Source organism: Mytilus galloprovincialis, chromosome 7 (assembly GCF_965363235.1).
Source record: "Mytilus galloprovincialis chromosome 7, xbMytGall1.hap1.1, whole genome shotgun sequence".
In the NCBI taxonomy this organism is placed as follows: Eukaryota; Metazoa; Mollusca; class Bivalvia; order Mytilida; family Mytilidae; genus Mytilus; species Mytilus galloprovincialis.
In genome coordinates this window covers 15425449-15449241 of record NC_134844.1, presented here as the reverse complement: position 1 = coordinate 15449241, position 23793 = coordinate 15425449, and the positions used below count along the sequence as shown (strand labels likewise).

At 32.1% G+C, this 23793-nt stretch overlaps 1 protein-coding gene and 1 long non-coding RNA gene across 2 annotated transcripts; both read left to right on the top strand.

Moving 5' to 3' along the window:
* Nucleotides 1–1788: 1788 nt before the first annotated feature.
* LOC143084409 (uncharacterized) lies at nt 1789–7873 on the top strand. Its single transcript, XM_076260786.1, has 4 exons — nt 1789–1929; nt 4161–4293; nt 5839–6011; nt 6916–7873. Exons 1-4 carry the CDS (start codon nt 1881–1883, stop codon nt 7053–7055), a joined length of 495 nt encoding a protein of 164 aa, XP_076116901.1. The 5' UTR covers nt 1789–1880; the 3' UTR covers nt 7056–7873.
* A 12390-nt stretch (nt 7874–20263) lies between these two features.
* On the top strand, nt 20264–23310 carry LOC143084408 (uncharacterized). The gene is made up of 3 exons (XR_012981061.1): nt 20264–20399; nt 21034–21215; nt 21658–23310. It is a non-coding gene; the product is annotated as an uncharacterized LOC143084408 (long non-coding RNA).
* The last annotated feature ends 483 nt before the right edge of the window (nt 23311–23793 follow it).

Sequence of the window (23793 nt, the reverse complement as noted above, 5' to 3'; positions counted from 1 at the left end):
TTTGGTAAACTTGCGTTGTACTGGCTAAGGTCACATTTTGGCTTAGATGATGTGTCTATTGCAGGAATTTTAACTTCTTTATTTCGATTGTCAACTAATTCATTTACAACAGATGCCAGTTCTTGGAAGGTACCCTGCTGTTCAAATGCACTTTTAAATTGAACTGTGTCTCCTTCCTCAGCTTGTCCACCCGTATCACCATAACATTGAATATCTTATTGGTCTGACCATCAATTCCGCCAAGCAATTACCACTTGCCTTGTGGTCTATCCTGTCTTCAAACTGCTGAAGTTGCTGAGATATTGCTCCATCTGTTCCTTATTAATATTCATTGCCTCTTTCTGTTCAGCTTGAATCGTAATGAGACCAACACATATTTTATCAATTCACGCTTCGCTCTGTTTTATATTGCGGTAAATCGCAGCTGTTTTTGAGCATTATATTTTCTATCTGCTAAAAATTCTTGGTACAATTGTTTAATAGTCATTTCTGTCCTCTGTTTAAGCGTTTTCAGCTGTGGGTTTCTCCATATCCCCAAGTGATTCAGTTTCTGCCATTCAATGTTCTTGTCCTTGCTGTCCTCAATTCCTGCCATTTCACTGATATAATAACTCAAATTGCAAAATATTGCAACCCAAGAAATAAGATAGGCACTGACTGATATCTTCAGGCAGATAAATTCCAAATCACAGCTTTTATGTGTGACCCAAGACAACAAATAGTGCAGCTTTTAATGAAAGCTACTACTGCAGCTTCTTATGAAAGCTACTACTATGTGTATGAAATGACAAGCAAGGCAAAATTAAAAAGGAGAGAACTGGGACAGATACTAAATGACAATGTACATCAATAAAATGGTAGTATTCAGTTCAATTCTCAATATTGAATATTTGCTTATTTTTCAAGGCGGCCATTTTGAAAATAGCCGCCATTTTGTATTTCAAAGATAGATCAAAACAAAATCTTGCTAAGTACACCAAGTCATTCAAATATGTTCATTTTTGTGCTTCCAGCATCAAATCCACTGTGGTTTGTGCAATACTGGAAAATATTTTAGAACGTACGGCAGCCATCTTGAAATAAGCCGCCATATTGAATTTTGAGAGTGGGTCCATAGCTAATATTGTTCAGTACACAAAAATGTACCATCATGCAAAAAATGGTGCTTTCCTCATTATTTGAGCAATTTTTTCACCGATCGGCCGGACTAAAAATTTTGAATGTATATAACGATTTGCAATATTTCACTTATCACATCAGTATATTTATTTTATATTAAAAATTAAAAATCGCCCTATATACCTTATGACAAAGAAGAATATTAAACTAAACTACTAAATTTAAACGAAGACCGTGTATATTTACGCCAAACATTTTTCATTTTAAGCTGAAAAAATAGATTTTACAAAATACTCTACAAATTAAAACGTTTATTGGTTTGATAAATGTATCAAAAAACTGTTGAATTCACTTCTGAAAAATCATTTTCGTTATGAGATTAGAAATTTGTAAATTTCATGATATTACAATATTTAATTTCACGAGGATAATATAAAAAGTAATGATAAGTTTGTCTTTAAAAGATTTCATCTTATCAACAGTTTGAATAAATTAAAACATTTGAATTTGATAGCCTTTAGAAAAAAACAAATTTCAATCTCCTTCCTAAGAACAAAATATTGAAGCATTGACGAAACTAACATTCAAAATTCTATCGTTGATGGGGAAATTATATGTTTGTTTTATCCACAGCTTAAAGATAATCTTGTTTCTATGGGATTTTTCATTAAAACATTTTAACCAGGTAACTTCGTGTGTTTGACACTTTTTATCTAACATTTGTGTGATTTTCAAATAAAGGGAACTATAACTGAAAAGAAATGCATTCTAAAGTTATGTTTGCAGAAATTGTAGTAATTTTGTTGATAAGTAAGTATCCTGTATTGTTTTACATTTTTTGTTTGAAAATGATGTCGAATAAATAGTAGAAATAAGCAACATAATTTCAGACCTTTCCAGCAAACTACATTTTAGGAATTTAAAACTGTTTTCATACTAGATGTAAAACGACGCGATTTGTGGTTACTTTCTTTTTCTATTTGAAATAAGTCTTTCTTTTCTAACGCCTTTGACATTTTTTTTAAATCAATAAAATAATCATGTGCTCTGCTTGGAAAATGCATAAAGATGATTGGTAAAATAACAGTTGTTATCAATTCGTCCCTGCAAATCTGTTGATATATATAATCTAACGTTTCATCTTGTCAGGTTTTATAGACTTCTTCCTTCTCGAATTTATACATAACTTTTAGATCGGTACTTTTGTGAACACTTTTTTTTTTTAATTAAGATGGGACCAAACAGATCTAGAAAAACCAAACCATATTAACTTAACTTTGTGCGTTATTCTACAAGGTGCTAGATTAAGTCGACTATTTTTAAACAGAAAACTCGAGTATTAAACTTTGCTATAGATAAAAGATGGCTTATAATTATACATGTAAAAGATTTATAAAAAGAAAAATGGGGGTCAATGGATAAATATTTGTAAGGCATTCAAATAGATAAAACCAGAGGATTCTGAAAATCTGACAAAAAATCCAAAAACTTGACAAACGAACATCCTTCACATTAGAATCTTGTTTCCTTCAAAATTATCAAAAAAATTAATAGTATCTAATAAGATTTTCACAAATGTCTTTTTAAACTATGGCTGTGTTCATTGTTGAAGGTCGTACGGTGACCTTTAGTTGTTAATTTCTGTGTCATTTGGTCTCTTGTGGAGAGTTGTCTTATTGGCAATCATACCACATCTTCTTTTTTATATGTGTAATAAGATTATGATAAAAAGGGGGGTTGTGGGGCAATATTTGTATTGCCCCAACGTGGATGCAATGTTTCAGACAAAAATGTCAAATACAACAGGAGCGAACATCCTTATTGATCATAAATAAAATTTATCTTAAATGGTTTTCAATATTTTTTTGTTCTCGCACCTTAACAGATCAATCAGAAATGCGGGGTGTACGTACGGGTAAACATGAATAATGTTATAAATGATGCATTTCTTTCAAAATTTTGTGAACGTTGTGTGTCGATTTTTATAGTTTGTTGAACGTTACAAAAGTAGAAAAAAATGCATCATTTAGATTGCACTGCTTTCTGACACAAACGATGCAAACGGCTAAGCGCGCACATGTTTTGATCATTTGTTTCTTACATAGGTTTGCAAAGTTAACATAAACTTTGACAAACTGTGTACTCACTGAAAATGCGTCTACAATTTGTTGTTCGTCGTTTGTTAGTACAACCGCTACATTTGTTTCTAGCTTCAGCTATGAATTAATTATCCGCACGTTTGTTTTATTCACATGTTGTTGGTTATCAAACTTTTTGCGAAGGAAAATACACTTATGTAGAAGAAGACACAGCCGTCGTCACTTTTTAATGTAAATATCATTTCGTCAATTCGTCATCTTCTTCAGATTAATGTAAGAAGATAGTGATTTATAAAGCTTTTGTATAAAAAAAATAACAGCAATCAAAAAATGAGGTCAATACCTAAATTTGAATATGTGACAATGATTTGAGTTATGGCAATCAGGAACATTCCTCTTTTCTTTTGTCAGAATAGGTCTTTTCAGGAGGAAGTAGAGTTGATACATGTATTTATTTCAGCGTTCAAGTTAGAAAGAAATGCAGCGTTTACAAGTACGACGAACGACAAACTATATAGACGCATTTTCAGCAAGCGTATAGTTTGTCAAAGTTTATGCAAACCTTGTAAACGTATGTTAGAAAAAATGATCGAAACGTGTGCTCGCCAAACCTTTTGATCATTTGTGCTAGAAAGAAATGCACTCAATATTGTATAATATCCGCGTAAAAATGCCAACTCTTACAAAGATTTTAATCAGTCACTTATATTATTTGAAATATACACTATATATGATTGAAACGTATTAATTATACATAGAGTTAACAAACATAATGAGATGTAGGAGGCAGCAACACGAAACAAAATGCTGAAATATTAAGAGGTTGATAAACTGTCTTATACAATAAACCTCAAATAGATGAAACAAACGCGAAAATGCATTATTGTTTCAATATTTTTGAAGACTTTTGTTTCCTTATTTTATTCATCGTTTGTCCTTAAGGTGACGTCCTGTGTGATCAATGCTATAAGTCATTGCTTGGATACTCTACCTACTGTTCTGGATACTGTACAGGATCATATGGACATCAATACTGTGAATACTATTACTACTTCTATGATGAATATACGGCAATGTGAGTTTTCATAGAATAACACAATTGTATTTGTCTGCAAATCTCTTTTGTGACTTTTATATTGTTATATATTTCGAATACATATGTAAAAAAAATCATAAAAAAGTGAATTTTCAAGTGAAATCTACAATTACCATTTGTTGACAATGACCATGTAAAACAATATAAAAAAAACATTTATACATGTACATGTATGTTTTTAAAAGCATGTTTCATGAACGTCTCAAACTACGTTGCAGGTATGCATAAAGCTACGTTAGTTAAGATACTCAAACGTTTTTCAAATTCGAAATTACAATATATCGCAAAATGAAGAAAATGTATTGTTTGGTCGAAACGAAAGTAACCTCAGTGGTTGTCGTTTGTTTATGTGTTACATATTTGTTTTTCGTTCTTTTTTTTTTACATAAATAAGGCCGTTAGTTTTCACGTTTGAATTGTTTTACATTGTCTTATTATCGGGGCCTTTTATAGCTGACTATGCGGTATGGGCTTTGCTCATTGTTGAAGGCCGTACGGTGACCTATAGTTGTTAATGTCTGTGTCATTTTGGTCTTTTGTGGATAGTTGTCTCATCTTCTTTTTTATATTTAGATGTGGAGATATACATGCATACTAAAAAGATTAGCTAGTGCTACTCAAATACTAAATTTAAACGTTTACAACGAAACACTTTTGTGGCCCAAATTTGTTTCAAGGTTTTCAACATTTCTATTAACTAGAACTTTTTAGAAAAGCATAGCCTCGATATGAATTTTCATGTTTTATTAGATCAGCAGAACTAAGGGAACTAATCGAAAACATTTATTGTGAGATATTACGTACCAGATATACTCTAAAATGTTAAAAATTATTATTAATTAAGGAATGTATCTCCTTAATGCACATCTCTGATTCCTTTCACGGATTTGGCTATACTTTTTGGACCTTTTGGATTATAGCTCTTCATTTTTATGCCCCACCTACGATAGTAGAGGGGATATATGCCCCACCTACGATAGTAGAGAGGCATTATGTTTTCTGGTCTGTGCCTCCGTTCGTCCGTCCGTCTGTTCGTCCGTCCGTCTGTGCGTCCGTTCGTCCGTCCGTCTGTGCGTCCGTTCGTCCGTCCGCTTCAGGTTAAAGTTTTTGGTCAAGGTAGTTTTTGAAGAAGTTGAATTCTAATCAACTTGAAACTTAGTACATATGTTCCCTATGATTATGATCTTTCTAATTTTAATTCCAAATTAAAGTTTTGACCCTAGTTACACTTTTGTGGCCCAAATTTGTTTCAAGGTTTTCAACATTTCTATTAACTAAAACTTTTTAGAAAAGCATGGGCTTTGCTCATTGTTGAAGGCCGTACGGTGACCTATAGTTGTTAATGTCTGTGTCATTTTGGTCTCTTGTGGACAGTTGTCTCATTGGCAATCATACCACATCTTCTTTTTTATATAAAGCTGTTCACAAATTTACTTCTACACTACTTTGAACTCATTCTGCCGTCATGTTTTAATATTCCATTTCTGTTTTAAATATTAAGTTATTTTCTCCCTTTTTAAACAGTTCCGGTGGTGCCATAGCAGGGATTGTGATAGGACTTCTTGTTTCAATAGGAGTCTTCGTCCTACTCGTTGTTCTGTGTATAAGAGGCTGTAACAGACAGACAACTGGTACAGTTATTGGACAAACAGGAGGAGCGCCATCTATTGCAGTTGTCAATTCATCACAAATGGCATGTATGTATCAATTATAAATAATGCTGATAAATAACTTTTTTTCACCAACTCAACTCACAACCCATCATTTCAAAAGTATTCGGCTGATTTTGTTTTAAAACGTATAGTTTGCAATTCCGAAGTTTATCTTTGTTTATCGTGAAAAAGATTGTGTTTAATTGATATAAAGCTGCATCTGTTTTACTTCTTCAAACAAATGTGCAATATACTTTATATGCATCCGGCAGTTGAAGTACTTTTGAATACAACCACTTCTCGCTCGCTAAGTTTCTAAAACTCTCTTATTATGTATTTGTTTATATTGCCTTAACCTGAATAACCTTTAGTATCATTAAATATTGCAAAGCATATCTGCTAAATGGATAAAATATTCAGATGTTGCAATAAACTTTGACGTTTCGCTTACGATGTTAAAATTCATATTTTTAATACCTAGTCATGCTGTTTTGTCCTAGCCGCGTAATCTGCCGCAGTAATATGTGGTTGTTAGTACAAATTCCTCAGACTTGAAGGGGTTTATGATTATGCAACCAACATACATTCGGAATAATGAGTATAATTTATCCATATTAACACCCCAATGTTAATTGTGTAACGTCAGTAGTTGAAAAATATGCCAATAAGATAACTATATAACGGTATCCAAATGGCGATGATTTACGAAATTATGAATTTTAAATCTTGCCCAGATGATTCACTGTGTATATTAGCCTGTTTTAATGCCGATGATATATTGTATTCCTTTTTTGGTTCTTTAACATCATCTTTAGTTCAGACGACACTAAATATTCTTCTACATCTTCATAAAACTATAAGTATTTGTTTGCATGATAATATATTGTTTAGAGAAATATAACGAACTACATGTATCAGATTACTAAAACATAAAAATACTTTCTTTCAGCCTCCGGCATGCAAGCACAACCCTATGGGTATGGTGCACCACAACAACCACCACCACAAAACGCAGGCTATACTCCACCACACCAAGTTCCTGGTTCCTACCCTCCAGTTTATCCACCAGCGTACAATCAACCATCATAGTAAAAATGAATATTTTGTACAACCATTTGTCATTTTTTACATAATCTTTTTATTTTTATTTTATGTATAGTGTTTGAAAATTTTAGGAGCATGTATTGCGCAAATTTTTTAATGGTGTTATTTTTAATCAAATTTCTCTCATCCTAAACATATAACGTTGTCATACTGATTTCCCCGTAAAAAGACACATTTCATTGCTTCAATCGAGACTAAATATCTGATACGTCTAAATCATCATCATGCGATCATCAAAGTCAATTAGCGTTCAAGAAAATAAAATCGACAAGGACTAGATCTTGTTAGATGACCAGTTATCGTCACGTGCCATCTAATGCAATAACTCAAGTTTTTTGCGAGTAAAACCCCAACTACTATTTTTCTCAAAATATTAGTTTTATATAATTCATTTTAGACATGTAAATGCCTAAACTTTTCTGATTTTCAACGTATGTTTCGAGGTTATTTTGGTTGTATTTGTCGTTGGTAGGCTGTCAAGACGTGTATCATTTATTTCATTTTATGCATATATATAGCTTAACTTGATTAACTTCCTGATCTTCAAGCAATCATGGTGAATAAATAAAAGAATCACTTTTCATATTCATATTTATAATATTGTATATGACAATTTGTCGTCTCATTTCATCATACAGATAATGTGCTTTGTCTTGCAAAATGTGTTAGATTGAAGATTGTATGTTGCCCATTTAAAGTCTTTTCCCTTTTTTGTCGTTGGAGTTATATCTCCCTGGTGTATACTCTACATCTCCTTTTATTCATATGTGTGTTTTCTTATGAAATAAAAAAAGAGAAATAAATGTTTCTGAACTTATTTCAAGCAAACCTCGTGACACTGCCTTTATAGCTGTATATATGTGAAAAAAATCAAGTTTAAAGATGTTTAAAGAAAAATTGCCCTTCACTCAATTGTTCTGAATATGCACGATAATATTTAGCACTGGGTGTTAAGCCGACATCAATTAATCTATAGTTTACACAACTAAATGTTTTTCACAACATTTGTTCTCTGCATTTAAAAATATGATTTTCTTGTTTACAAACATTTTTGAAATCTGAATTGTGAAATGACATTCCACTGTGAATGTAAGCTTGATTCCATTTCTCTTGTGTTTTTCAATTCAAATATTATAATTTAAAAAAAACAACTACTATCGAGATACCGCACGGGTTTACAAAAGACCACACATGGAATGCTAGTTATGTAATACTTCGACCAATGCGTACCATATTCAATTCTTATCAATGATTAATGAACAATGCAATCTTGTTATTAGTCTTGTATCTATCAGTTCTCTTAGGTAAATGATTCATAATAATTATCTGTATTTGTACGTATGTCAGCGAAAAAAATAATCTCTTCAATTTTGTATTAAACCACGAACTTGCTGATTATACCTTATCTGTGACCGACGATTTTCAGAAAATAAAATGTGACAACTTTCCGGAAACTGTATTGGAGATTTATATAACAGTGTTTTCATTACTCTTTACCTAACATGACATTATTACGAAAAATGTAAGATTTCTTTGGGTATACACAAATGAGATTAAAACCCAATTACAAAATTCGTAATAACAAATCTACAGATGACAACATATGGTGTTCCTGATATGTTAGGCGTGAATACTTATGTTTTTTTTAATAAAACTTCAATGATTTGCCATCGTCACACCATATATAATACGAATAACTGAAATAATATGATATGACATAAGACAGTCTCTGGTGATATTCCTTACTTATAAGGACAAATGTATACAAGAATAATTTGCAGAACTAAGGCTAATCGTTTTAAACATTTATTATAACCATTAACGAATATGCGACACAACAACACTAAACATTACAGGCTTCTAGCTTAAGACAGACACACATTGGTTTTTTTGGTTGTTTTTAATTTGTTTCACAAAAACAGATAGGTAATATAGAAATCACATATACTCTGCTTGCAGCAAATGAACAATCGTGATTTTGTTAAGTGGTCAAAAATTGCATACAGTAATTATCTTTTAAAAAAACTTCAAAAAGGATTTTTCTATTTGCAAACAATGCCGGAGCACCTGATATCACACCTAATTCGTGGTGGGGTTCGTGTTGCTTAGTCTTTAGTTTTCTGTATGTTTTTTGTTAATTTTCTTTATTGTGCCATGGCGTTTTCAATGTATTTTCGACTTACAGGTTTAAATGTTCCTGTGGTATATTTTGCTTCTCTTTAAATATCCGGAAACCATAAAACCGTATATTTCAAACAAACAATTACCGTTACTCTGTAACCGTAAATTAAAAAAAAAACAATAATCGAACTTAACCTGTCTTAGTAGTTTTAAACATTCCATGTAAAGTTGATAACTTGATTTCAAAATGCGGTCCTCAATATCATCCTGAAACAAACAAAATTCAACAATTAAATAACCCAGCTCCGGAAAGTTGAAAAGGGACAACTTCATAAAATCTAACTTATACCGTCGATATCAATAAAGTTTTTAAAGAACTTCAAAATTCGGATCGCTACATGTATTTATTATTTAGAAACGTGAATATTTAAAAATAAATACAACAATCAAGTACCATAAATCTGGATAAATAAAAAGAAAAAAAAAGAAATAATCTATCTTTAGTGGTCCAGACAATTTCATTACATTCAAGATCAATAAATTTCAAAAAGCGGCTCTCAATTTATCATCTGAAAACTGAATAGTTTGTAATTTCAATCAATCATAACTCTTTAAAACGGCAAAGGTGACGAGCATCGAACATAACCTGTTTATGGTGGTCTAAAACATTCGTACAAAAATCTCAACTAACTTCAAAAAGCTATATATAATGCTCTATTTATCACCTGGATCTAATAGTGTGACAAACGGACAGACCGTGGCATGTCGAGCGGAGGTATAATAACTAACAAGAACTGAGAGAAACAATTCCGTAAAACATGTTATTTCTTGCATCCAATTTTTTTTTCACAGTATAAAATTAAGTGTTGAACGACATCTGTGGAATAACAACCGCATAAAGAGCACTGGCCATCCTGTATTGCTATTGGGCCAAGTTTTACCATGACTAATATTTTATTATTCAAATGCGGATAGACAACGGCACACCAAGTTCCTGGTTCCTACCCTCCAGTTTATCCACCAGCGTACAATCAACCATCATAGTAAAAATGAATATTTTGTACAACCATTTGTCATTTTTTACATAATCTTTTTATTTTTATTTTATGTATAGTGTTTGAAAATTTTAGGAGCATGTATTGCGCAAATTTTTTAATGGTGTTATTTTTAATCAAATTTTTCTCATCCTAAACATATAACGTTGTCATACTGATTTCCCTGTAAAAAGACACATTTCATTGCTTCAATCGAGACTAAATATCTGATACGTCTAAATCATCATCATGCGATCATCAAAGTCAATTAGCGTTCAAGAAAATAAAATCGACAAGGACTAGATCTTGTTAGATGACCAGTTATCGTCACGTGCCATCTAATGCAATAACTCAAGTTTTTGCAAGTAAAACCCCAACTACTATTTTTTTCAAAATATTAGTTTTATATAATTCATTTTAGACATGTAAATGCCTAAACTTTTCTGATTTTCAACGTATGTTTCGAGGTTATTTTGGTTGTATTTGTCGTTGGTAGGCTGTCAAGACGTGTATCATTTATTTCATTTTATGCATATATATAGCTTAACTTGATTAACTTCCTGATCTTCAAGCAATCATGGTGAATAAATAAAAGAATCACTTTTCATATTCATATTTATAATATTGTATATGACAATTTGTCGTCTCATTTCATCATACAGATAATGTGCTTTGTCTTTCAAAATGTGTTTTATTGAAGATTGTATGTTGCCCATTTAAAGTCTTTTCCCTTTTTTGTCGTTGGAGTTATATCTCCCTGGCGTAAACTCTACATCTCCTTTTATTCATATGTGTGTTTTCTTATGAAATAAAAAAAGAGAAATCAATGTTTCTGAACTCATTTCAAGCAAACCTCGTGACACTGCCTTAATAGCTGTATATATGTGAAAAAAATCAAGTTTAAAGATGTTAAAAGAAAAATTGCCCTTCACTCAATTGTCCTGAATATGCACGATAATATTTAGCACTGGGTGTTAAGCCGACATCAATCAATCTATAGTTTACACAACTAAATGTTTTTCACAACATTTGTTCTCTGCATTTAAAAATATGATTTTCTTGTTTACAAACATTTTTGAAATCTGAATTGTGAAATTACATTCCACTGTGAATGTAAGCTTGATTCCATTTCTCTTGTGTTTTTCAATTCAAATATTATAATTTTAAAAAACAACTACTATCGAGATACCGCACGGGTTTACAAAAGACCACACATGGAATGCTAGTTATGTAATACTTCGACCAATGCGTACCATATTCAATTCTTATCAATGATTAATGAACAATGCAATCTCGTTATTAGTCTTGTATCTATCAGTTCTCCTAGGTAAATGATTCATAATAATTATCTGTATTTGTACGTATGTCAGCGAAAAAAATAATCTCTTCAATTTTGTATTAAACCACGAACTTGCTGATTATACCTTATCTGTGACCGACGATTTTCAGAAAATAAAATGTGACAACTTTCCGGAAACTGTATTGGGATTTATATAACAGTGTTTTCATTACTCTGTACCTAACATGACATTATTACGAAAAATGTAAGATTTCTTTGGGTATACACAAATGAGATTAAAACCCAATTACAAAATTCGTAATAACAAATCTACAAATGACAACATATGGTGTTCCTGATATGTTAGGCGTGAATACTTATGTTTTTTTTAATAAAACTTCAATGATTTGCCATCGTCACACCATATATAATACGAATAACTGAAATAATATGATATGACATAAGACAGTCTCTGGTGATATTCCTTACTTATAAGGACAAATGTATACAAGAATAATTTGCAGAACTAAGGCTAATCGTTTTAAACATTTATTATAACCATTAACGAATATGCGACACAACAACACCAAACATTACAGGCTTCTAGCTTAAGACAGACACACATTGGTTTTTTGGTTGTTTTTAATTTGTTTCACAAAAACAGATAGGTAATATAGAAATCAAATATACTCTGCTTGCAGCAAATGAACAATCGTGATTTTGTTAAGTGGTCAAAAATTGCATACAATAATTATCTTTTTAAAAAAACTTCAAAAAGGATTTTTCTATTTGCAAACAATGCCGGAGCACCTGATATCACACCTAATTCGTGGTGGGGTTCGTGTTGCTTAGTCTTTAGTTTTCTGTATGTTTTTTGTTAATTTTCTTTATTGTGCCATGGCGTTTTCAATGTATTTTCGACTTACAGGTTTAAATGTTCCTGTGGTATATTTTGCTTCTCTTTAAATATCCGGAAACCATAAAACCGTATATTTCAAACAAACAATTACCGTTACTCTGGAACCGTAAATTTAAAAAAAAAACAATAATCGAACTTAACCTGTCTTAGTAGTTTTAAACATTCCATGTAAAGTTGATAACTTGATTTCAAAATGCGGTCCTCAATATCATCCTGAAACAAACAAAATTCAACAATTAAATAACCCAGCTCCGGAAAGTTGAAAAGGGACAACTTCATAAAATCTAACTTATACCGTCGATATCAATAAAGTTTTTAAAGAACTTCAAAATTCGGATCGCTACATGTATTTATTATTTAGAAACGTGAATATTTAAAAATAAATACAACAATCAAGTACCATAAATCTGGATAAATAAAAAGAAAAAAAAGAAATAATCTATCTTTAGTGGTCCAGACAATTTCATTACATTCAAGATCAATAAATTTCAAAAAGCGGCTCTCAATTTATCATCTGAAAACTGAATAGTTTGTAATTTCAATCAATCATAACTCTTTAAAACGGCAAAGGTCACTGGGGTAAAGCTGATGACCGTAACTGCATTCACGGTCATCCCAAGATGTCGGATGAAAAATTAGGTCAGTTTCTGTATTGTCTGTTAAAGTGTTTCTATATCATTTTCTTTACAAATCATACATTGAAACGATGTAAATTTATAAAAGAATCACTCGAAAATCACTAATTACTTCCGAGAAATGTGCATGAAACGGGAATTTCGATTTGAAAAAATTGTTAAGATGACCGTAAATCATAATCAAAATATTTTCAAGATGACCGTAACATAAAACAAGGATGACCGTGAGTGATTGGTAAAAAGATGACCGTAACTTGTAAAGGATGACCGTAATTTGTAAAGACTGACTGTAATTTATATAGGACGACCGTAACTTTTATAGGATGACCATCAATTCTAGGAAATATCCGTATTGTATTCAAAGCTTTTTTGTTGAGTTTGTCGATGTGACAAAAATGTCGGTTATTGATTTGGGGATGTACGGCGGGCGGGCGGTCGGGCGGGCGGTCGGGCGGGCGGTGGGACGGGCGGGCGGTAATCAAATGTTGTCCGTGCATTAACTCATGAACCGTTCAACCAAAGCTTTTAAAATTTTAATATGTTGTTGCTAACAACTAAATGAAGGTCAAGTTCAATAATGGCGATTTTGACTTTTACCGTTCAGGAGTATCATTTTCTATGTTTAGTGGACTATGAAAATGGGATAAAACTGTAATTTGGCTTTAGAATTAAAAAGATCATACCACAGGGAAAATGTGTACTAAGTTTCAATTTTATTTAACTTGAAGCTGGACAAACGGACAAACAAACAGACGAACGGACGAACGTACGCACAGACCAGAAAAACAAAATGCCAATAAATGGAGCATTAAAAACATTAATAATACATACGAATATTTGGTAATCGAGCCCATATGTATGGTTCCAGATGAAGCAGATTAAAATCTTAATTTGTCTTGATATATGCAGGCGGAAACACTTTTGAAATAGAACAAAAGAATCGAAGCTCTGTGTTTATCGAGAAAGCGATAAATGTTAACTGTAATGTTTGATATAGTAACAAAATTTTAAAAAGTTAATAGAAACAAATAAAACGACAATTTTCTTATTTTAAAAACACCATTTGCATAAGTTTTCAATGTATCTATTACATAGTAATGCAAATCAATAAGATATAAAGTCGACGACATGGTTCTTATCGGGGCCTTTTATAGCTGACTATGCGGTATGGGCTTTGCTCATTGTTGAAGGCCTTACGGTTACCTATAGTTGTTAATATTTGTGTCATTTTGGTCTTTTCTGGATAGTTGTCTCATTGGCAATAATACCACATCTTTTTTATATATAGTATCTAAAGTTGGATGTAGAAAATGCATAACCTCCGATTTTTTTTTTATCACGGACGCAGAACATATCAATCTTTTAGTTCAGAAATTTTCGTGTCTGCCCTTCCATTATGTGAATCAAGGAAAAATTCCCCAAAACAGGTAACGATTGTATCGAAAAGAGAAAATTCGAATGCACCTTTTTATGTTAGGGCATGTTTGGGGTGTATATTTTGTCTTTAAAACGTACAAAGCAAGAGTATTTTATATAGCATCTCGCTTCAGATTCTATCATTATTATATTTTAAAGCTACAGGTTGACTTTATAACGTAAAAAAATGACAGTACGAAAAGATGAAATATATGGGTCAAGTGAGATACCTATCTAATGAATCACAAAAACAGAGTAGGTGTGTTCGAATAGCTATTTTTTTCTAAAAGTACTTGACGACGGTCTTTAAATTTGGATGATGAAAATTGATATCTTCGAAAAAATATGATTTTCTTGTGTGTGATAACTAGGGTTTATAATCTTCAACCACTGAAAATGTTTAGTCTGCCCTTCCACGAAATATTTAATTAGATTTTTTTTAAATGCTTAAGAATTTTCAAAAATTCCATCTGACATCCGAACAGACAATATTTTTAAGTTGAATCAATGCAGACAAGATCATTAACTAATGCTCATTAGCTAGTAGATACATTTGTCTTTTAAAATATAACTGACATATAACGATCGATCGTAATGGTGCTATGTGGATAAATTTATCAGTTTTCAAGAGCAAAATTGGCAGAGCGTCATCCCTCCAATGGCTTCCATTTCTACGATTGTGGGCATGAACTGGCGTAATGGGGAGATAATTTTGAAGAAGTAGAATCCTGACTGTATGAATAACATTTCTGTATATATACAAATTGACAACGTTCCGCCTTGTGATACGCTTTTCGTACAATACTATTTTAAGGATCTACTTTGCTGGAGCCCACCTTCACTAGTTTATTCGAATGATATTTTCAAAATGTTTCTGTTATTTTATTTGCACGACAAAATGAAAGACGATATAATATCAATGGGTGTACATGCAATTTTTTGGCATTTTTAAAAATGTGTATTTATTATATGTCATTAAAAGGAATCCCAGAAACAAACAAAAATCTTTTGTCGAGCAGTTGAAGGCTGTGCACCCCATTTTTTTTATTATGCTTGTAAGGTGTCATTTTATCGCGCTTTTGTGGCATGTTTTCCCTTCCTGTTCATTTGCATGTCTTTTGACAATCATTTCATACAAAAAGATAGTTGTATAATTACGGATATTTCTTAGAATTGAGGGTCATCCTTTAAAAGTTACGGTCATCATTTACAAATTACGGTCATCTTAAAAGCAGTTACGGTCAGCCTTGTTATGAATCGCTGATTCTGTTACGGTCATCTCGATTGTGATTTACGGTCATCTTGGCGATTTTTTCAAATCGAATTTCCCGTTTCATGCACATTTCTCAGAAGTAATTAGTGATTTCCGAATGATTCTTTTATAAATTTACATCGTTTCAATGTATGATTTGTAAAGAAAATGATATAGAAACACTTTAACAGACAATACAGAAACTGACCTAATTTTTCATCCGACATCTTGGGATGACCGTGAATGCAGTTACGGTCATCAGCTTTACCCCAGTGAAAGGTGACGAGCATCGAACATAACCTGTTTATAGTGGTCTAAAACATTCGTACAAAAATCTCAACTAACTTTAAAAAGCTATATATAATGCTCTATTTATCACCTGGATCTAATAGTGTGACAAACGGACAGACCGTGGCATGTCGAGCGGAGGTATAATAACTAACAAGAACTGAGAGAAACAATTCCGTAAAACATGTTATTTCTTGCATCCAATTTTTTTTTCACAGTATAACATTAAGTGTTGAACGACATCTGTGGAATAACAACCGCATAAAGAGCACTGGCCATCCTGTATTGCTACTGGGCCAAGTTTTACCATGACTAATATTTTATTATTCAAATGCGGATAGACAACGGCAAGACATAAAAGTCTGTGAATAGTTAATCTGTTTTTGAATTTCGTAGTAAGACAAAAGTCTGGTCGACACTGTATAGATGATTTCCAAATATTTTCTTCTCAAATTTCAATTGATTAATTAACAATTTTGGACCATAGTTTTTAAATCAGAGTTTTTATTAAGTCGTATGTTATTGAACGTTTATCGGACTCGCCAAGCAAAAGTTGACCGAGACGTAGAATAAATAATTGTTTATGAGTTGTAATGGACTTGGCTCTGGGCAACTGTCCGAGGAACAATACTTTGAATCTATCGATGAGTCCTTGTACATAGTCCTACCGTACTTGTATAGCGGAGGTGTAATAACTAATAAGGACTGAGAGAAAATCAAGAAACCTAATTCAATTTTTAATTTCAAATGACTGTTTTTTCTTCCAAAAAATGCCTAAGATATTAAAGTGATGTACTCTAAAAGTTACGCCTTTTCTTATCGAAGTGTCTATATGAAAACAATTTAAGGCAACTGTATATATAAAAGAAGAAGGCTTTTTAGCTGTGGTATGATTGCAAATAATGCCATAGAAAATAATAAGAACTATAAGTCATCGTAGGGCCTTGAGAAAAGCATATACCGCATAGTAAACTTTAAAATAGTTCAATTTGCAGCGTGAGATGAAGATATATTTTTGGGTTGTCAGAAGTATCTATTTGTTTAATCTAAAAGACCTTTATTTTTATCCTAAGTACCTCTTTACTCTATCTAAACGTATATCTTCATTTTTTCTAAACTATTCATCAACATTATTTATATTGGGGTAATGTATTGCATGAGCGAGGGGTAAAATATCGGCATAAAGGGACAACCCGTGGTAAAATCTAGATATATTCAAGCCCCCATGAATTATTTCGATTCTGATAGGACACATACGGCAATTCTTCTGGATCGAAGCGCTCTAGGTGTAGGCAAATATTTGCCGTTCCCATAAATAAGCGCACTAATAAACTAGCGTAAAAGAACGGAGCAAACTGCATTAGTGACATGCTTAAACTATTTAAAATAATGTATTTAGACAGTTTTGGATGAATTTGAATGATAATTTATTTATATGTCTTATATGATGTACAATAAAGGGCTTTTGCCACATTTTAGCATCATTTGTGTATGTTTCCTTGTGATGATTTTCGGATTCACAAGCGTGTATTTTCCCGTAAAATGCTTACATTTTAACGTCATTGTTCTATGACGTCGGGTATCTCATTCATAAAAAAGCATATGACGTGGGAGTACAATCGGAACAGCACTGGCAATATATATTTTACCACGGGTGTGTACTCGAAGCGTTTGAAGGACGTCATGTTAGAATATGGGATATACAATAATGATATAGCTATCCAATATCACAGAAAAATAAGAAATCTAGAGGACAAGACAAAACAGTGTCTACATGATAATTATGTAATGATATAATTGTGAAAAGTGAAATAACTGATAAATTAAGAAACAAATAAAGTACATGGACTTTTGTTATATATATATAACCAAATATATTATGCCTTAAAAAAAAATTCCCCGAACTCGACTACTGGTGATTCATTAATTTTCGTGGATTGAGGAAAACTTGCCTTTTCGTGGTGATTAATTTCGTGGATTGAGGAAAACTTGTCTTTTCGTAATGATTAATTTCGTGGATTGAGGAAAACTTGCCTTTTCGTGATGATTAATTTCGTGGATTGTCGAAAACTTGTCTTTTCGTGATGATTAATTTCGTGGATTGATGAAAACTTGTCTTTTCGTGATGATTAATTTCGTGGATTGAGGAAAACTTGCCTTTTCGTGATGATTAATTTCGTGGATTGAGGAAAACTCGTCTTTTCGTGATGATTAATTTCGTGGATTGAGGAAAACTTGCCTTTTCGTGATGATTAATTTCGTGGATTGTCGAAAACTTGTCTTTTCGTGATGATTAATTTCGTGGATTGATGAAAACTTGTCTTTTCGTGATGATTAATTTCGTGGATTGTGGAAAACTTGTCTTTTCGTGATGATTAATTTCGTGGATTGTGGAAAACTTGTCTTTTCGTTATGATTAATTTCGTGGATTGAGAAAAACTTGCCTTTTCGTGATGATTAACTTTCGTGGTTTGAGGGAAACTTGCCTTTTCGTGATGATTAATTTCGTGGATTGAGGGAAACATGTCTTTTCGTGATGATTAATTTCGTGGATTGAGGAAAACTTGTCTTTTCGTGATGATTAATTTCGTGGTTTTGTCAACTTCTGTATAGAAAGCCTGTAGAAAATTTGACATTCGTTGAACATTTGTTCACCTGTACACACGAAACCTGTGAAATTTGGTATCAAACGAATCATGATGAATTCACAGTAGCTACTATTGTATATGTGAAATCATTTAATGATATCATGTATTACAAGTGTTATCGCGCTTCGTTTGAAATTATACACTTTTTAAAAATAGAAAATAGAAGAAATAGTAACGCCACAAGATTCTGTAGTAGAATAAAGAATGAAAATGGAGAATGTGTCACAAAGAAAGCAACTCTACCAAAAAAGCAGAATATAACCCAAGGCCACCAATAGGTCTTTAACGCAGGGAGACAATTCCGTGCTGGGAGGCCGGCTTCAGATCGTATGAAAGTTAACACAATACCTCTCGTATGATAAAGATATGTAGAAAATATAATAAATATTTTAAGACCAGATTAGAAATGACACCTTACACCAGAATCAATTTAGTTGTTTTCATTGTGTCTAAGGATACCAAATATAGAAATACAAGCTCATGAATTATAAATGCATAGATGTCGCTAGAAAGTTTCAATTTCCTTATGTGTCCTATGCTTTAAAACCTTTTTTAACTTCATTTATAAAAAAAAAAGTTTGGCAGGTTAAAGATACAAAAAAGTTATGATTGCTCTAACGGAAATAGCTGTAGTGACATTACTTATATGTAAGTTTTAAGACATGCCGTATGGCGAAATGCGACATACCGTTTAATCAAATTTCGGGGGGGGGGGGATATTGGGTTTTTTATCACGTAATGCAAGATTCCAAATGATGCGGTAGTTTTTATAAACGTTTGTAAGTAATACATTGTACATAGAGTATAAATTTAACATGAAATTATATATGGCTATCTTAACTAGAATTGTCACAGACGAAAAACTAGGATATGTTTTGTCAAAAAAGAGAAAAGGGGTCAATAGATAACAACATTTATAAAGCAAACCAAAACAAAATCTGTAAAAATCCGGTACGACTTCTGTCAGAACTTCGTATATATAACAAACGAAAATTAATTATATAATATCGGATTCCATAAACAAAATATTGTGTATTCATATACATTTAGTTTAAATATTTACAGTGATACACAACCTGTAGCACCATCCAAGTCACAATGTATAAAAAGTTAACAATTATAGGTCAAAGTACGATCTTCAACATGCAGCCTTGGCGCACACCGAACAGCAACTTATTTATAAGAGGCCCCAAATTTACTAGTGTAAAACAATTCAAAAAGGAATTCAAGCACGAACATATGTAGAAAGAATTGTATTCAAAAACGAAATAAGTCTTGGATACGATGACTCGTTAACAATTAAGTTTACGAGTAATTTTTTCGACACTGCATATGTTTTCCTTTTATAATGTCGGTTCTCAATATCCGATGACACAAGCAGAACTCTGGTTTTACAATTACAATCAATTAAAAAGTGTTTTCAAATGAATTGATTAAGCGACAATTTATACTGAAATTACAAATCAATGGTTGCAATTTATGAAATAGCTTTATTTGTTAAGTATAAATGTCATCTTCTTTTCATAATCGTCCTGAACATGCATGAAATATTTGCCACTGGACGTTAACCAACAATCAAATCAATGCTCTTTTCATTCCAGATGAAGTCTTATGCGAGAGGTGTTCCAAGTACAGTGTGTTTTATGGAACATATTACAAATATTGTGGTGGCTATTGTAGTGGCTTGTTTGGGGACCAGGATTGTGAGGACCAATATTTGTACCAATTAACCAATCTGTATGTTGATCATAAATTACTAGTGCAGTTAAATATTTACTAGAATGATTTGTATTTGGTTTGTAAATTTATTATCACCACTTGTAATTAAACAAACATCAATGCTGTTTATCAATGCCTACATGGCTTCTACATTTTCACATTTCATGTAGGCTTTTGTAATTTATTAATTAAAACATTTCTGTTTTATTTCTGTTTTATTTATTTGTCTTTTTTTACACGTAAATTAGTTTCAATTATGTCTATACGACGTGATGGCGTTCGATTAATCTCATCCTCGTGAAAATATTGTTACTCCGTCATACAAGGAGGAAAACATTTTTCATCAGACAAGCATCATGATAAAATTCAAACAATAAGCCAAATTTGAAAGATAACATTGGCAAATTAATAAGTATGTTGCTATTGCTTTCACAACGCACAAAGCCAAATGGAGCCCGTCCTCCCTTTTTAAAAATAATAATACTGCAGCTTGGAAAGATATTGTTTGCCCATTTTTTCCCTTTTGGGAAATATTGAAAACTATATGCATCAAAGTTTGATAGTTGACAATATTTTTTCAGTTCAGAGCTGCATATATGCATGCTGGATCCTTATTTTCGGGTAAGAAATAGGACTCTTTTCTTTATTTCAGATCTAATGGTGCAATTGCAGGAATACTCGTCGGAATTCTTGCAGCTGTCGCCATTTTTATTGTTGCTGTGGTCATTTGTGTCAAAACTGTTAACAAAAGACGTGGTGGAATGTCCCAGGGCTCAGTTGTTACACCTATCGGGACATCAAACGTTGCTGTTTTCACCACGCCGCCTGTAAATCGTATGTATATTTTAAACAAATGGTTTCCTATATTTCTTTTGATACTTTTCTCAAATTATCTTTACATATACAAATTTGTATATTGATATATAAAATACACAATTTATCAGCAAAACATTGCTCTTTTAAAAGTTATGTAAATGCACTTAAAGTTACATTAAGGAGTAAATATACTAGCTCTAGCTTCAGGAATCACACATATTGGTACATTATATGTTAAATTTTCATTTTGTTTCAATTGAAATTTAAATCAATTCATATTAAAATAAACAATTGAAATTTTTCAATGCAGAGTACTGTAATGTTTGAACCTGTTTCGTCAAACCTTCATTTCAAGTAGACGGAAGTAGTAACGTTTTTCTTCAGCTCATTGCGCAAACTCGGATATTAATTATGCTTCTATCAAACATTTGAATATACATTTTTGAACGCACATTTTCAGAAAATATACAAACAGCATTTCGTTGTGGATACCCGGTTCAGTGCCATCCTCCGCCAAATATGGAATATCCTATGCAGCCGATAGAACCAGAGTCACAAACGTCTTTTCCGCCAAATATGGGATATTCAATGCACCCGATAGAACCACTACCACCACCTTATAGAAAGCCGGAGTAGATACATTCTACAACATTCTGTTTGAATTTCAGAAACATGATTTTTATAATTTTTTGAACTGCAACACTACTGTCCTGGATTAGAGGAGGACTGTGCTCCCGCTAACATATTCAGCCTTGCCACATTCTGTATGTGCATGTCTCAAGTCAGAATCCTGTGATTCAGTTGCTGTATATCATATTTGTGTTTAGTTTATTATTTTGAATAACAAACAGGGCCATAATAAATAATAGGTTTGTTTGCCCAAACACTACCTACCCAGAAAAAAACTGCCTACTCAAATTCTTTTATTGTCCTGATTTGAAGAAGTTTTTTTTTTAATCAAATAGGCATGAAGACTAATAAACATCTGATACTTCAATTTCTTTTTTTGAAAAAAAAAAAAAAAAAAAAAAAAAAATGCCTACCTTCCTACCCACTGTCTCAACCTTTGGGTAGGGTTTGGGCAAACCAAAATATTTTTAAGGGTGGCCCAGGCTGTTAGTTTTCTCGTTTGAATGGTTTTACTATTTTCATTTCGGGGCCTTTTATAGCTGACTATTCGGTAGTTTTACTCATTGTTGAAGACTGTATGGTGACCTATATTTGTTCATTTCTGACATTTGGTCTCTTGGAGGGTTGTCTCATTTTCAACCACACTACATTTTCTTATCTTTATATTGTTTAGACAACTCTTTAACGGGCTTGCAGCAAAACATGGTATATCATCTGTGCAAATGAAATGTGTCCTTCCATAGACTTCAGATTGACATTTACACCCTATCAGCACACAAGAGTGCATTATATATACAGATATCTGTTCAGATGCCTGTATTGTATAAAAACATGGTGTGAACCTTCATAATAAAACAAAGAAAATATATATTTAACTACAAACTTACAAATGTGTAGCACTGGTAAAAGATGTCTTGGATAATATATATTTTTCGTAAAATAAATCCTTTGCTGTGTACAAAATACTAGTAGTTTCTGCCTTCCTACCTATTCTAAGTTTTCGTGAATTCTCTGACACATTTTATGAAATTGTTGATTCCTTTTACGTCCAAACATTTTTGGTAAAATAACGTTAAAGTTCAGAACATATCCCTAGAATAAAGTCCATGTAAAATATTTCGGAAATATAATATTTTTCCCTACCTCCCATTTTGACTGTATAAGTAATGTATAGCTTTAATTTGCTTTTCTCTTTGGTTTAGAATAGACTAAGGCATTAACTCTTTAAGCATCAGCTGAACGTTTTAATCACATACTATTACCCTTGATAAATAAAAACCGAAAGTGACCGTGAGAAATATTATTTTTCTCCCTTATTTCACTGAAAAGTTTATGAAAAACAATTATTTAGCCCATCAGTATGAAGAAACTAATCATTGGATGCCATTTTTATCTTTGAGTAAATAGGAACTACTTTCTTTTCAACAGTTCTTTCAAATAATTGTGGAAAGACCTTCTTTTTTTAATTATTATTATTTTTTCTTCCGCCAAATTTTGTTTGTCAAACTGCTATATACATGTATATTAAATGAAATCATATCTGATTCAATGAATTTTGTTGTTCGAGTTTCTTAAAATTTCCATATTTTTGTCATTTGGGTGACGAAAATAATTTGAAAAAATTTGGAAACACATGTACATCTTACTCAACCTGTTGGGTATCCCTTCGAATTACAATTTTTTGTTTGTTCGGTATCAGTTTTAAAACGTCAAAAAAATATTTTCCTTGGTAAAAATATCCATGCATTAAATTTTACGAAGAACATACTTCGTTCTGCTATTCTGTATATAGTTCTTGAGCATTATCAGACAATTGGATAGTTTATCTATAGTTAAAATATTCTGATTTGTTAAATGAAGACAACATAAAAGAATGAACGCGAAAGTTGCTTTTTACATCAGAGGCCCCTGAGGGGCCTCGGGTGTATTGCCATCGCCTACTTTTCAATTCGCGCAAAGATCAAAG